The sequence below is a fragment of the Macrosteles quadrilineatus genome, unplaced genomic scaffold (assembly GCF_028750875.1).
Source record: "Macrosteles quadrilineatus isolate MER2022 unplaced genomic scaffold, UCM_ALF_1.0 Scaffold_7__1_contigs__length_78375512, whole genome shotgun sequence".
In the NCBI taxonomy this organism is placed as follows: domain Eukaryota; kingdom Metazoa; phylum Arthropoda; class Insecta; order Hemiptera; family Cicadellidae; genus Macrosteles; species Macrosteles quadrilineatus.
Genome location: NW_026542600.1, coordinates 30,170,869 through 30,187,845, shown reverse-complemented (window position 1 = coordinate 30,187,845; position 16,977 = coordinate 30,170,869). Strand labels below are relative to the sequence as shown.

The 16,977-nt window shown below is 34.2% G+C and overlaps 1 protein-coding gene across 1 annotated transcript in view; it reads right to left on the bottom strand.

Annotated features, from left to right (window-relative positions):
- Positions 1-6,174: 6,174 nt before the first annotated feature.
- LOC128997755 (guanine nucleotide-binding protein G(i) subunit alpha) overlaps positions 6,175-16,977 on the bottom strand; it is a 51,985-nt gene continuing 41,182 nt past the window's right edge. The window contains exons 5-6 of the mRNA XM_054423417.1: positions 13,659-13,847; positions 6,175-11,576 (exon numbers count right to left, since the gene is read on the bottom strand). Of these exons, the coding sequence (XP_054279392.1) occupies positions 11,386-11,576; positions 13,659-13,847 (380 nt within the window). The 3' untranslated portion in view covers positions 6,175-11,385. The remainder of the gene's footprint in view (positions 11,577-13,658; positions 13,848-16,977) is intronic.

Below are 16,977 nucleotides of genomic sequence, written 5' to 3'. Positions count from 1 at the left end.
GAGTGAGTGAGGCAATGTTAACTGTCTCACTGATGAGCGAATTGGCCACTTTGCTTTCTCAAATCAGTGAGAAAACATGTACATTCTTAGGTAACTGTAGGAAAAGTCAATTATAGGTCATTCATCTGTCAAAGTTACTTGACACCATAATAAAGAAAAACAAATAACAAAGATTACATAAAGACATCTGATAAATAGAATCAGCTGTTTATTGTAAACACTAGTAATTGAGTAACTGCTGTTGCAATGTAACAGCTGTTCTATATGCATTGTTGAATTTGATTTTTTCAAACATTGGGAACATGGAACATGTACTGGTGCACCGGTGCAGATTAACCGGTGACTTACTCAACGGTACCGCCCCGGGGCAAGATTCTTGGTATCCCAGAACGGTTAGTCACCGGTTTACGGTACACATCGGATTATAATTTACCCATCCACCTACTATTTACTTTATAATGTTTAAATCAAACAAACTTACCCTCACAGAATAAATTATTTGAAAATTATTCACTTATTAAGTAATATAACCCCCTCATGGAATAAATTATTCACTCATTACATAATATAACCTATAAAACTGATATACATTATTCGATGGACCCGCCATCTTGCCGTGTTTGCATACTGTTGTTTAAGAAACTGACCAATCAGAGGCCGCCGGTGTATTATGCACTGTACAATTTCTCCGGTGCATAAATCTTGCACCAGTGGAAGAAAAAGAGGAAATAGCTGCCTGCGGGGTTAACTCACCGGTCTTCCAGAACGACGCATTCCATGCACCGGTGCGGCACCGGTACACCGGTACATGTTCCCAGAACGCGCTCATTGTGTTCTATTCCCTTGTTGTTATTAATTTTTTTAAATCTATATTCTTGTGGTATTTTTTTACAGTTTATTTTTATTGTTTTGTATGACAGTCTTGTTTTAAGAGTATAACAAATTAGTTATACCAATGAGGAGGGTTATGAAATGCAGCAAGTTCTGTTTGGAGCTGGGTCATTTAAAGGTGCTGCTACAATCTGGCATCAACGTTTTCCTGATCGGTTCCCTCATTCTCGGCATGTACTTGCAAGACTCTAAAGACGAATCCAGAGAGAAGGAATTGCTCAACCTCACCACAACAAGGGTAAGAAAATGCATAGACGGGTTAGGGATGAGAATTCTGCAGATATTATCCATACTTATTCAGCCCATGATTCCATAAGAGATGATTGGTGGCGGACAAGAATCTGGAGTAAGTTATGCTACGATCTGTAACAATCAATCAATCAATCATCTTTATTTGTCTTCGTACATAAATACAAGAAATTGTGTCACATGTACATAATATAGCATCAACTACATATATGTATACCTAATATACTGTACCATCAACATAGTTTGTAGGATCACCTACCACAGACAAAGCTACACTTCTCTCAATGCAAACTCACATAAAAGTAAAGAAGTCCTGAAGAGAGTATACATTTTTTTCTATAAAGATTGTCTTCAGTTTTGCCTTAAATTTGTTTGCATTTTTTTTCTAATCTTAGTTCATCTGGTAGTGCTTTAAAAAGAAATTTGTTCCCCATATAGGTGGTTTTTTCTTATAAAATTCTAATCTGTGTTTCTCTAACTTTGTTCCAAATTTCCTCCGTGTGTTATAGTGGTGTGTAGATTGGACTTGTGATTTTGAGTTAGTTTTAAAATATAATACATTCAAAAATATATTAGCCATAAACTATTAAATTTTTGAAGAATTCTTTGGCCGATTTGTCATGTTTTAGATTAAAATAGTTCTTATGGCCTTTTTTTAAGTATTAAAATTGTATCAAGATTCAATTTTGTTGTTACTCCATATTAACAAATCCCATATGATATATATGTGAATGTATAAGAGCAAAATATATTTTTTTAGGATACAGTACCGATATTACATAAAGGGGTCATTCGTGTCATTGCATATATACCAGAACAGATTTTATTAATTATGTGATCGGTATGATAATCCCAGCGATGTTTTCATCCCAGATTAATGTTTTCATCAATGTTCAACCCTAAAAATGTTGTCTTGTTCCATCATCAATGATAATAGTGGGGGAATTTTTACGGTTTTGTTTTGTTGAAAAAAACTATAAAAACATCCTCAAAGACAATAAGTTCCATCCCTACAAAATGATTTTGGTCAAGGAAATAGACAACAATGATATCTTGCAACGTCTTGCGTTCTGCAACTGGTTCCAACGTCAGCCAGATCTGTTCCACAGAAGAGTACTGTGGTCGGAGATATGCACATTTAAGAGTGATGGATCAGTTAACACGTGGAACTGTCGCTTCTGGTCACAGCAAAACCGACACTGGTTGAGACCAGTAGATCACCAACGTGTTTGGATAATAAACCTATGGTGTGGCATTGTCAATGACAAAATCATAGGCCGCGTTATTTTTTAGGGAAATCTTAATCATCATCGGTATGTAGAACTCTTGGAGATAGAATTGCCGATTATGTTAGAAGATATCTCTCTTGATCTGCGCTTCAATATGTGGTTTCCCCACATAGCTGTTACTAGCCGAGAAACATTGCACCGAGTGTTCCCCAACAGTTGGATAGGGATGTATGGGCCTGTCAGCTTTCCATCACGATCGTCGGATTTGACAGTCCTCGATTATTATTTATGGGGAATATTGAAGCATATGGTTCACCAGGAACGCCCGACTACAAGAGAAAACATGGGCCAAAGTATAAGAGATGGTATTTGTTCGCTTGAAGGTGCAGAAATTTGTCGGGCGGTCGACGATTTTGAAAAAAAGAGTGCAAACGTGCATTCGACGAGGTGGTGGCTATGTTGAACACTGAGGATCAGCAGATTCAACCAGTGCATAAGGTAAACAAACCTAGTAGACATAAAACCTGTAAATAAAGTTACGACAACGACTTTGTTGCTGCAACCTGGAGGTGGCCACGCTAGGTGACAATTTCAACCTTTCAGTTGACTTCTTAACCATACCTGTAAATTGAGTTTTGAGATTTTATATTCAATTTTCAAAATCCTGTCATTAGTTTTGGGGAAAAGTAGAAATCTATGATCGTTTTTAGATGTTTCGGATTAGACCTTGACCTAACAACACCATCAGAGACTGAATTAACTTCAATTTTGCAGCTTCTGGAAAATCTGAGGAAATCTGTACAGTCCTTGCAGCCTTCCCAAGCAATTTTAAAAATCCAAGTGATGTGGTTGAGAAGGTAAGACCATTTCAAGAACCACAAACCACACTTTTTTGCACATTGTAACGACCAAAAACCTGTCGAGGGGTAAGAATCCGTTTTTAAGTTTTCATTCAAAGTTATTATAATTTTCTGAGTTCGAGGTGAACCGCGCCCGCATTGACAACAGCATCGAAGGAGCAGGACAAGAGGGGTTCTACGTCATCGTAGAGGGGAGGACGCTAGTTAGCTACCCCGCCGCCAGGGGCAATGGTGAAGAAGGGCCAGAAGAGCGGACCTCATGCAGTCATGCATGATCAATTGTCCACCTGCTACTGAACCGTCAGATATGCTTGCTGTTTGGAGATTAAACCAACAGTATAACGTCTAACTTCCTACCATTTTGGTGAGTTAAAGATTTCTCAAAGAGTTCTCAGGGAAAACTCCACATTCTAGGGACTGGTTTATTATTTTTCACAAAGGTTCTTGAATCAAATCAATCACATATTTTATTACAATAAGGTGATTTCATTCCACCCTGCAGATTTAGTATTTTTCAATGTATAAACAATTTTTCTCAAATCTGATATTTTAATTTTTTTTTAACTTAAGAGGCTCGTTTTTTCATCTCACCCACTTTCTTACCATTCTGTTACTCATAATGTTTTCTCTGTAAACTGCACTTATCTCACGACGAATATCGAACGCTTTTTAGGCCTTTAGACTAGAAATCAAATAAACAGCCTGTCCTTCACAGTCAGTGGGACTTGCGATTATCTTAGGCATCCTAAACACCCATTACACAATGTAAAAAAGGGAGAATCATACTGTAATTGTGTCAGTGCGTAGGCAAATCGTAAGTGTATATTAAGTGTATATGTATATTATCGTAAGGCAAATCATACGCCCCAGTGTGCATGCCAAGAACGCCGACTGCAGCCGCAGTGTAGCAAAATGGCACTTAGGTACTTAAAACTACACCTTGTTATTATGTGAAATTGCTACTAAATGTGTCTCTTTTCTGTAATGAGAAAATTCTTTGGTCTATGTGTGAAAAGAACCTGTTCACAAGGCAAGTCAATAATCCAAAATATGGACAGCAAACATAAATATTCCAACAAATTTCTCTTTTCATTACTATCATTCAATGTGTCTATATTCATATAACCTAGTATACAAATTCTAACACTGTCACTTTTTGGAATTGCATCCACACCAACTTTGAGATTTTGCAAGAAATTTGACAGGGTTCCATTTGGTGACCTAGATATAGCTATCATAAATAAAATAAAATTACCAATACATATCTTGGCCATTACTATTTTAATGTCTTGAGTCGTTAAACAAGTTTTTAAGTCATGTAGGCCTTAATTTTGATACAAATTTACTGAAATGATCCTTAATGTAGATTGCTACACCACCTCCTTTATGAAGAGCTCTAGAGTACGAGTCAACAAGGCTATATCCCTCAAAAATATCGGCTGCACGCGAAAAAAAAAACAAAAAAAAAACAGCTCTACAGTAACAGACTTATTATCAAGTCCTTCCTTGTTTTGATGCAGCAAATGCAAAAAAAAAAACTCGTTTTCCTCACCTAACGATAAAAAATAGGTTTGTTAAACCCTCTTTCACTATGTCTAGGCTTAAAAACACTGCAAGGACCAAAATTCAGGGTGTTTATAAAAGAATGCCACGATTTTAACGGTTAATGCTCGGGTACTATTCAAGATAATTAAATAAATTAAACGTCAAATTGAAGGAAAGAGAACAAAGTTTTTTCTCACACTTTGATACAATTTGGAATAATTTAATAACATTCAGATTTTCATCAATCTTATATTAGGGGAAAACTGGCCAAGTCTGTACGCTTGGGGGATCGGCGGGTTTATCTGATGTCTTAACTGAATCTTTTTAGGCACAAAGACTCTTATCTTTTACAGATAACATCATGAAGTGTTGATCTAGATATGTTCAAGTTGAACTTCAACTGAAGACTTCGTCGGGCAATCAATTTTTTGGGGCTTCTGATGCAGAATTGTCGGATTTCTTTGACTAGGTCATCGCTTTTAGCCAACCAGGTGAATGTCTTTTTCAAAACACTCCCGAAACTCATTAAACCAGCATCAAATTCCTTTATCATAAAGTAGATTTAAATTTAGTTTATGTTAGCAATCGATATAAACTCTGTGATCCACAGATTACACTCTGTGCCTTCTATTGCACCGTAAACATTGCACTGGCGACTTCAGGCGTATGGGTCACAATAGCGGCCTACCACCCTGCACCTGTTTTGTTATGCCAAGGTCAAAGTTTCCTCCCTTGCTACACGGAAACAAAACTTAGTTATTTTTGCTTCAATTTGATGCATAAATCATCGCGAATAGTATCCAAGAAATTACAATTTAAAATCCCGGCATTCTTTTTTAAACACCCTGTATTTCTGGGCCAGAACTTAATATTGACATTTACTCATCCTTGGTTTACAATTGGTTACCAGGTAACCTTTCTCATAGCCTGGGTGATCTTTTTTTTCAAATTGAGTTGGATAAATTTGTAGAATTAATTAGTTAAGCCACAGATCCTTAATTCTGGACCCTACTGTTCACCTGCTACATTATCAGGTCCTTAATTAGTGTACATATGATCTTGATGTGTGATTTCATAAATATCATACTTTGTAAGTTGACTTTGCCTAAAACTTACTGTTATTTTGTATTTGTCCTTGATATTTAACATATCCTTATGGTGAATAAAGATTTATTATTTATTTATTGTAATTTTTCATCCACTTTGAATAAGCTGTGGGCACAGTTGGATCACTCCATCAGTCTTGAAATTTTTTGTAACTTGCATAAAATAACTAAAGTTAAAATACTTTTTAAATTTAATCAACAGAGATTTGTACTACAGGGACCAACTCTTTTTAAGATGCATTTCTGCTCAATTAACATTAAAAGGATAAAGAAAGAAAAATAAATTAACTTCAAAATTTTTTTATTTATAAAATCGTAAAAATATCTTACAAAATTCATAAGTTATTAATTTATGGGTAAGTTATAACTAAATAATAGAACTATCAAAGGTAATCCAGAGAGCGCTTTGACACAACACAATACCATTTGAAAATAATATAAATAAGATATTGCTCTAAATTGTATCATAGACTAACCAACACAAGTAGACTTCTCATCCCATTGTAAATTTTGAAGCACGTTTTTTGTGTCTAGTTCATGTACAATGAATCTGGGCGCTAGTGTCGACGAAATTTTGTTTCTATTATTTTAGGGTTAATTTCTTGATTTGTGCTTTACTGTTTGGTTATATAACTAGGGGACAAGTTATTGTTTAAGATTAGATCGTATTATATGGTCAAACAAGATTTTAAATGACTGTAATAACGGGAAACAAATTGTATACAAAACACGACCTCTACATAACCGTACAGAACTAACAATAAAATTGTCTTCAGCTGTTCCATAAGGATGAGAAATCTACTTGGGGGAGTATGTTTTATCTATGATTGTATCAATAGAAAATTGTATGTAGAACTATTAATGATAAGGCCTACAAACAAGATTATACAGAGGTGAAAATACAAAAAATGAAAAATTATGTTTACTTGCATCTACTTGTTTTCACAAGCCTCATACCAGACATCAGTTGGCATTTAATGCTTAACTTATCATACAATTATACAAATGTGATGGTAGGAATGCTTTGAATACACACTGGAAAAGTGGTGCACAAAAAATTGGAATTTGACAACATAATCCGTAATTTACATATTTTAGTACAGGTAGTGTAAATATTAATGTTGTGTTTAAGTTAGCTTTAAGAATAACAAAAATAATAATAATCTTCTTTGAATTAACTATCTACCCTTTCGTTCTTTTACCCTTCCAAATGTTTTTATTAGTTTAATAACTAAAAAAACACCTTCAGGTATTGGGTGTATTAAAAAAAATTCTCAGGGCTTATTAAAAAGGACTTAAAAGGGACAAATTGTGATTTTTTGTAGAAGACAGGCACTAGGTAATGTTACTTAAATTAGTGCAAGTGTAGTAAACAAAAACTGTAGTGAGTCCATCCCTCTTTGACTACCACTATAAGACATTAAATGCTGCCTTTAATCTCAATCATAGGAAAACTTAAGATGATATAAACATAGTTGTTTTAATCAGACAAAGTTATTACTAAATGACACAAAAATGAAATACATCCTAGCTGTCTAAAGAATGGCCTTAATAAAAAAAAAATTGTTGGAAAATATGGTTGGAGAAATCACATAATAATTGTTTGTTTAATATGAAGTTGGGAATGTGCAGGAGTCGACAGTTTTACACACAACAATAAGATCAAATAAAATCACAGCAATAAACATCTTTAAATATTTGCATAAGCATTTATAACATCCATGAGTCATGCTGAAGCCATTAAACTTGGCAAAATATCTTTTTTGTAAGTGCTTATACTAGGAAGCAAAGGAAGACATTAGCAATAATGTTCCAGAAGTACAACATAATATGACAGAGGATTTTGTTCTCTTAAGAGAGAGCAATCCAAGCCCATTAAATGTTGGGGACATCAAGCCAAATTCCTCTTGCATAGAAGACTACTGTTACCATAATCAATCCTTTTAGTAGTATCTAATCATGGTGGAAGTAAAGACAGATGTGCTACTGCGCATCGTGGCCGGGCGATGGTGGTGCGGGGCGGGGTTGATTGATTGATTGATCGTAATTTTAAATAGTTAGAACCGATAAATTTTTTGAAACTTTGCATAGTCATAGACTATTAACATAAGATGCTTATGATGATTTAAATGTTATTAATTTATTTCAAATAAAAACCACTAAACCACTGAACTTAAACTTTTTCATACTAACACGAAAAAGTTAGTCGGCTACCAAATCACGTATTATTTGGTCAGGTTTGTCAGACCTGACGGAAAGATTTAGGGAAAGGTTCTAATTTAACTGTAGTATCGATTAGATTTCGATAAAGGAATTACTTTTTTAGCTACGAAGAATGATATCAAGCGGCAACGGAGCGTGCTTTCAGCCGAGGCCGCCGTTTATTGGATAAAAAGGCCACGCATTAATTATCCAATACACTGTGGCTATACGTTATAAGGATATACTTTGTATTATACATTTTCAACCAAATATGTAATATCAACATGTGACAGATGTAATATAATAAGTTTTACACTAAAATAGTTTATTACATTTTATATTTTTATATCAAAATTTACGACCTGAAAGTAAACATGTAAAACATTTCATCAGCTCTGGATTTTTCTAAGCTTTTTTAAGTTTCATCAGAAATTTTCTTTTTTTCCACTTGCAAAATTACATTGTCTTAGCTTTCTGTTTATTTGCTTGATTTTGATGATAGGTTCCTACCCTTTGCAAAACTTATATCTACTGCAACTCGCGGTCAACACCGAGACAAAAACAAAACAAACAACACGTGACCATCTCCTGCCCACACCCCTGCATCCAAGCCAAAGTTGCGACATAGATAACAACCCCAGTGAAATAGGATCCTAGCAGTCAAGTTAAACTGAAACATCAGTTTTTTTTTTATTATTGTATTACAAGAGTGAAACAGTTTGATATTTTAATCACTGAATGCTTGCTGATTATAAATACAATGTTTAATCACCAAATTATTTTAAACAGAGTATTTATTTTATATACTATGTTATACATTTCTTTGCGTTAAAGAGAATTCATTATTTAAAATATTATATGCAATACGATTTGCAACACTTTAAATGTTATTTGGCAACGTTAACCCTATTGACAGATAAGACCAAATTATATCTTCTCTGGGAACTATTACAAAATAATCTGTATTCAAACTGAAAAAAAAACATCCTGAAGTCAACAGAACTACAATTTTCACACATAAAAATATAAATATAGGAATAAAAATATCACCACTACTATATTCATAAAACTACATTATTGGTTGGATGGTAATGCGTGATTTATACATGGCAACTGAATCGACTCGCAGCGCCCGCTCTGATCATGTGCTAATATAACTACGCGTATCCCAGGAAATAAGCGTCTAATGGTATTTAGTTAAAAAAAGTTAAATTTGAATCTTTATCTAAAACTTTCCCGCTGGTCAGATGCTTCTAACCAAATAGTACGTGATTTGGTAGCCGACTAACTTTTTCATGTTTAGTTTTAAGAAAGGCCAAGTATAAAGAGTGATTTCACGGTTAAGTTTGTACATATACTAGATATTTTTTCACAACACGCATCGTCCACTTATAATAATTAATGTCCATGTCAAGTTTTATAATTTTTTCCCAATTCTAACTGTTCAAAATGTTGATGTTAATCAAGCGGCGTCACACTGAGTTATATACGCTTGCGAGGCAGTTTGCCCCCAAGGTGACGTCACATCGTGATGAGCAAAACGGTCTCAGACTCGTCCGGCTGAATAGCACACCTTACTTACTTCCACCATGTATCTAACGACTAAATGTATACAACTTTATTTAAGTGAAGATAGCTTATAGTTTGTGCAGTTTAACAATACAATTCATCACTAGCCTAGGCTCTGCCTTGTCTGTTGAGTTTGAGCTTGTTTCGACAAGGTGAGTTTTGGTCTTTTATCTAAAAATGTAGCCCTAGCACACTAAAACTGCATTACTGTCCCAATCACAGAAGATTCTAAAATGTGTAATTTCTAGTTTTAAGGGTTATAACTTTAACCTGCATATGAAGCAATATAAGACAACAAAAATCAAATTTATCTACACAGTTTCTCCTTTCTTTCTTTGTGTTTATTTGTTTAATTTAAACACAGATTAATTAATTTTACTTCACAAAAAGTACAGTATTTCTTATCAAAATTTAAATTTTTGAGTTTCAATTAATATACATTTATCTTAATAAGGCACTCACTCTTGAGCAAAATGTGTGTTAGTACGTATATTTCTTGCAATCTGGTTTTGATTTTAATTAATCTATATTTACAGTTGAGAAAAACTATTATGTACATACTACAGATTGACTTAAGTTATATTATAATTTAAAAATATAAAAACCACGTTCCTAAGTAATTCTTTAGTTGATAAGGATGTAGTTGTAGCTTAGTAAAGGCACAAATAGAAGATTTTTTAAATCTAGCACCACCTATGTATAGCTCAAATATCATGATAGGCCTAGTAATTGTTTTTTTTTATCTGGTTGTAAAAATAAATAAAACTTGAACGATTTGTAGTTAAAGCTTATCTTGTGTTACAAACCTTATTCCTAGGTTTACAAATGTTTACATATATTAGCAAATTTCTAAGTTACTATTACAATACTGCCATAGCAATCCTGCAGACTAAGCCAATTTCCATTTAGCTGGCTAAATTTCCACTAAAATGGTCCCTTGTCAGATTTATTTCCCATAAAAAAAAAACATTAATTTTGAGTACTTGCGTTTTGAATGAAATGTTGGTAGCTTAGTATGAAATAAACAAAATTACCAAAACAAAATTGATCAAAATATATCCATAAACAAGCTTAGCAAACTACAACAGTTATCCTTAATAAAAATAATATGGGAATTCTTATTTTACACCTTTTTAAATTTTCTCCGAGACCATTAGGTATAAAACAAAGTTTCAATATAATAGATTATTTATTTTTTTTAGCGCTACAAAATAGTATCGACAAATATTGCAACATTTTGTGATTTTACTTTAGGGTAAAAATGGGAAAAACTGATTCTACACCATAAAACCCCGTTCCTTAAGTCTGATCATGCTGGTTCGCAAACTCGTTCGAGTAAACTTAGGTTTACTTGTTTGTGCCAAATTTCGTCGAAATTGGATCTTTTTTGCTCGAGTTATCTTGATAACGGACACATAAATATATGAATTTGAATATGAATATAAGGGTGTTTTTGGCCTCTCTGGGGACCTCGTAGCAAAAAAATAAATCGGTCCCTGGTCCAGGTCATACCATAAGACCTATGGTAATAGCTTATTTCCTATATGGAAAAATTTGCTGAAATAAGAAAGTGCTTTGATAAGTAATACAAAACATCAATACAAAGATAACGGCAAATTAATAGTTTTGACTGATTGTGAAAATAGCTCATAAAGTCTTAATAAGGAATGGAGTTCATTGATGAGATCTTAAAAACTAATGGCAATGCAGTTGATGGCAAGCGATCTAGTTTCCTTAAAACAATCCACAATCCTTAAGATTATTCTTTATGATGACGTCTGTGACAGCGTCGAAGACGAATTGTATGTTATTGGTGTCAGTGGCACATGTGAAGTGAGTGTATATCTCTTTTTGATCTTTCCTCTTGTTGAGATTCTCAAACTTCATCTGGATGTAGGCGGCTGCTTCCTCATATGTGTTAGAACCTGAAAAACCATTAGTGTAAGGGTCACTCCGTTTCATATAATCAAAACTAGTGTTGTTAGAAATTGAACATTGTAGCAGTAGATAATTTACACTTGGTAATACAGATATACTAGAATCAGAATCAGAATCAGAATCCCTTGACCGGAGGGAGAACCCATAGTTTGACAAGGGCTTTGATACGACCAGTGTGCTTTACAAAACAACTTCCACTTTGGCTAAAACATGATGACGGATATTTCCAGACGTGCAGCTTTGAAATTTATTTTCATCACTTGGTACACAAAGTAGCTATTTTCAATGACAGCTAATATAAAATAAAATAATTGTTTCCCAACTGTTAATTCTAGCAAGGCAAACACTATCAGGTGGTTTTACCTTGCTCAAAATTTACTTTCCCTGGGTTTCTATCAGTTCTCCATTTGCACAAAGCTAGGGTTTCATTACCAATAATTTGTATGATTTAAATAAGCTGATTTACTGATTAAACAATGTAAATGTAAACATAAATAGGCATGAGCTAATTTTCCTGTTTTTTAAGACAGGAACAGGAGGTTTATTAATTATGTATGTTTAATGCACAATTCTAAAACTTCAAATTTTTATGTTATGTAGGTTTGCTTTATCCCATTTGGTTTTAATTTTAATATTTAAAACATTTTACTGAAAAACATAATAGTTTTACTTAGGGATGGACGGGATTGAATATTTAGTTCGGGACGGGACAGGATTTTTCCTGTGCATAAAAAAGTCTTGAGTTACCAAAAAATACAAACAAAATCAATTTTTTACCATTTGTGGCACTGATCTATCAAAACAAAAAAATGGGTAAAAATTTACAGGTATAAAGACTTGTGACTCGCAGTCAAAATGACTAGTGGTCATAGTGCGATCGTCGAAATGACGCCGCGGTCACGGCTAGATCGTCGGTATGACTCCGCAGTAATGGTGTGATCGTCAGTATGACTCCGCGGTCACGGCGTGATCGTCGGTATGACTCGCAGTCACTGTGCGATCGTCGGTATGACTTGTGGTCATGGCACGGTCGTCGAAATGACTTTGCCTCCTGCGTTTGCGGAACTATCATGAACATCTCTTGCGAAAACGGCGTCATTGTCACTCACGAAGCGGCAAAATCGCCAATGATCTGATCAAATCCTGTCCCGAAAAAATCCCGAATCAAATGTAATCCCGTCCCGAAAATCGGGGATATTTTTTACCTGAAAATTTTCCAAAATTTCGGGACCCATCCATCCCTAGTTTTACTGATGTATGTTATTCTTTTGTGAGTATTTTTAAGTTGCGATGAGAAGTATGGTTTATAACTTGTACCAAAAGTGATTCCTGGGTCATGCTCCAATTATTCCATACCTCAGCTTTTCCTCACACATGAAGCTTGAGCACATAGGGAAGTGCCACTTTCAGTACTAATAATGAAATACTGAATTGCTTTTAAAGAAAATAGCTGTGGAAACTATTGAAATTGTGGCGGTGTAGCCACGTATGGCGATTATTTGTGAATTTTGACTTGGCTAATGCATGTATACAGTATGTTGATCTGGCCTAATAAACTACTTATTGACTTATTAATTGACTGGCAATCACGACATAATCGTTGATGTTATAAGTGTAGACTGAACCCTTAAATTTAATCAGAGGATACAATTAACCGTGAATCACAGGCCCAAAGAGCCAGCTTTGATGATTACTAATGTTAATTGAAGCATTTTTACTACACAAATAGAATAGTCTTTGAATGAATATAATAATTACAGATCAAATGACTGGACACAATGTGAACAATTAATTTAAGTAATAATGGAAATATTAATATTAAAATTGTGACACTGGAATTGACAGCTGATAAGTGCAAAGAATAAGTTTATTGGAATTAAATTAATTAACCTCTAACACCAAGAGGTACAAGGGGCCTTACCCACATGTCCCACAAGTCTAGAACCACTCAACTGCCCAGATATTTGTATATTAATATTGTAATATTAATATACAAATATCTGGGATCTACTAAAATCTAAATCACTAAGGAACTAAATCCAACTATTCGTGGGAAAACCCGTATTTACCTGTGTATTCAGGAAAACATATGGTCAAAGGACTCTTGGTTATCTTCTCTTCAAACAGGTCCTTCTTATTCAGGAAAAGAATGATTGATGTTTCGACAAACCATTTACTGTTACATATTGAATCAAACAGCTTCATTGATTCAATCATTCTGTTCATTTCCTCGTCCTCGGCAAGCACCAGATCATAACCTGCAATTCATAAATCCCAAATAGCATTATAACTTTCAAAATACCATTTTAATTCAGTCCATTATTGATCTAATAGAATATTGCAATATACTGTAATTGCAACAGAATATCCCCTCTTATACAAAAAACATGACATAGTACAATACCCCCCCCCCGCAGCAAACCTGCAGACTAAGCGAACTTCCATTTACCTGGCTGAATTTCTACTTAAATATTCCCTTTAAATTGTCAGATTTATTTCCTATTTAAATAACATAAATTTTAATTCATATTATTTAAATAACATAAAATTATAAATGTTCATATTTGTATATTTATTGTGTGCATATGACATCGATGTCTTCGTTTTTGTAACCCTGACGATGCCATATTTACGGCGAAACATGTAAGTTGTTAACCTCAATCAACATTTGGATTACTTGACGAGGTAGTGTACCATTATTATAGTGATTGTATAAATTTGGATTATTAATTACCAGACCACGACCATTTGGTAAACCTAATTATGTAATTTGGTAAATTACTTAATTAATTACTAATTTACCCTAGCCTACACCCTTCCCCAACCCCTACTAAATAATCTGCTCATCCGACACGTAGAAGTCCTGACGCTGGCACTCACAACACTACTCTGTTCCCCGTTGTGTCTTGGCGCACGTGCCCTCTTCGGTGGACCTGCCCGTGCAACTACCCCAGCCGTGTCATGTGACTTTACGCGTTGCGCTTGAGTAGTTGTAGCGGGACGCTACATCCTCCCCCCTGGTGAGTTGCTCTTTTTTTGGGGGGTTGGTTTGGGAAAGATGAGTAGGTGGCTTTTTTTAGCTTTAAGTTTGGGGCGCCAATTATATTGCTGATCATCTCTTTAATGTTGAATGAAATGCGTTGGATTTTGAAGTTGGTGTCTGGTTGATGATACATTGTCTCAGAGGTGATATTGGAGATTGTTTTGATCGATGTTTATTTATTATGGTCTTTGTTATCACTGATATATTCCCTAAATATTCGGAAAAAATTGATCGCGACTACTTTACTTAAGGTTACTTTTGATACTTATAATTTAAAAGATTTTATTAACAATAAGAAGGTGTCCTACCTAATTAACAATGAGATTTAATTTACTGAGGAGAAAAGGAAAAAAATATCTAATGTTTTTCTACTTAAATGCTATGGATTTGATTTTCTGGGAGGTATATTACTAAATTCATATATTACTGTAATATTACTAAAATTTATAATATTTATTAACTAACTAGTTGTGACACACATTATATACTCTTTTGGTTTGGATGCTTCTCGTGGTTGAATGGAGTTTCGAAAGTACTGTTGGTTGATGTAAAAAGTGATAATGTTATTGCAAGTGTATATTCGTTCGAAGTTCCTCTTGTACCAATTATCAACAATTGTGCACAGAGGTTTTAAATGATACTTATTTATTCCCCGGATGGCGTAGCACAATTTAATTTTTATATAAATATTATTTAATTTTTATATAAATATTATTTTAACACACTCCTTCGATGGGAAGGATTGATCGGTGCTTGGTTTGTTTGTTTATGTAGGACGGAAGTAGATGTTTGAATGCAACAGATGTTTGGGCTGATAACGGCGGTGTTATCTCGTGGCTGGCGCTTGCTATTGTTTGTTACTAGTCCATTTCCTTCTCTGTCGCTCAGCGATATAAATATATTTTAATGTATTTTTTTATTTATTAGTTTATTTGAATGCATGCAAGTATATTACACATAATAAACATTTAAATTACCCTTTCTAAATATAGAATACATGAACTCTTCTGCCAAGCTATGAATACTGTGTTTCATTTAAACCTATGGATTGTAATGTGCGCTTTTATCTACTTCTTGTGATAACGATTGTATTACGCCTTAATACCATGTATCTATCTTAACATACGTGGATGACTTTACTTACTTATACTTTTTTATTCTCTCTCGTTTTTACTTTTGTGACTCAATTACTTATGTTAACACAGAATACTTAATTGTACTTAATTCTACTAAGCCTAATTACCATAGCTTAAGTCTAGCTTGTTCTGTAGTGATTTGTCTGTATCGTAAATGTGCTGCAATCGTTCTGTCATTTCTCAGTCCAGTACTGTTAGTGAGTGTTTGTCGTAAGTAAGCTGTCGGCTGCACTATCCCTATGAAAGTTGCAATCTGTCATAGGAATGTGTTATGGTGAACGATTCCCGTCATAGCCAATTTGAACAAATTAAAATTAAAAATTTTTTAAAAAGTTAGTCGTTTGCTTGAATTGTAGGTTTTAAGGGGAATGAAAAGGTTGTTAATTAATGGGGTCTTGAAATGCATACATTAAATATAAACACTATGACGTGATTCGCTGCCAACTTGCCATGTGTTGTTGTTGTTTTCGGCTTCGGGCCAAGCAGTGTGCCAAGAACTGTGGGCGCATCCTCCGTGAAAATACGCCTTAGACTCAACTCCCAACACCCTATCAGCTAGGGTTGGAGTTGTATTGTGTACCATATTGTTGTATTGTATTGTTATAGTCAGTCAAGTTACCCGAGATTTCTTGCTAGGTGTTTTTCTTATAACTAATTAAACTGGGCTAAGGTTTTATTGTGCACACTGACAACGTTTATTAAATAAATTGGTTGAAAAAATCGTTTTAATTGTGAAATGTGGGCTTTTTTCACTATCTTACCTGTTGAGGGGTTCACTAACTTTACTAACACTGTTGAGGACATCTTGCCTTGATTTACTAATATTTTAATAATAAACAAATTTCAGTACTAAACAAATCTTTTCGTATCAACTATTTCACCAAAATATGTGGGAAGAGTTTCAACTGGGAGGATTGTAATTTAATAAGAGAGAGAAATTATAAAAAAGGTGTGAATTTTGCCTAATGATTGTATTTTAGTGATGGTCGGATCTGGATATCGGACTACCGGATCTGAGCTAGAACCGACGCCCGATCGGATCCAAAAAAAAATTGGATTTTGGGCTGGATCCGGTTTTAAAGCATCCAATTTATTTTTTTAATTCTATTAACACCACACGTTTTTTATCAAGTACAATTCATACATAAGAACAGGTTTTGTCATAATGATGTATTTTAAAATAAAATTAATAGTGACTATCTGTGTCCA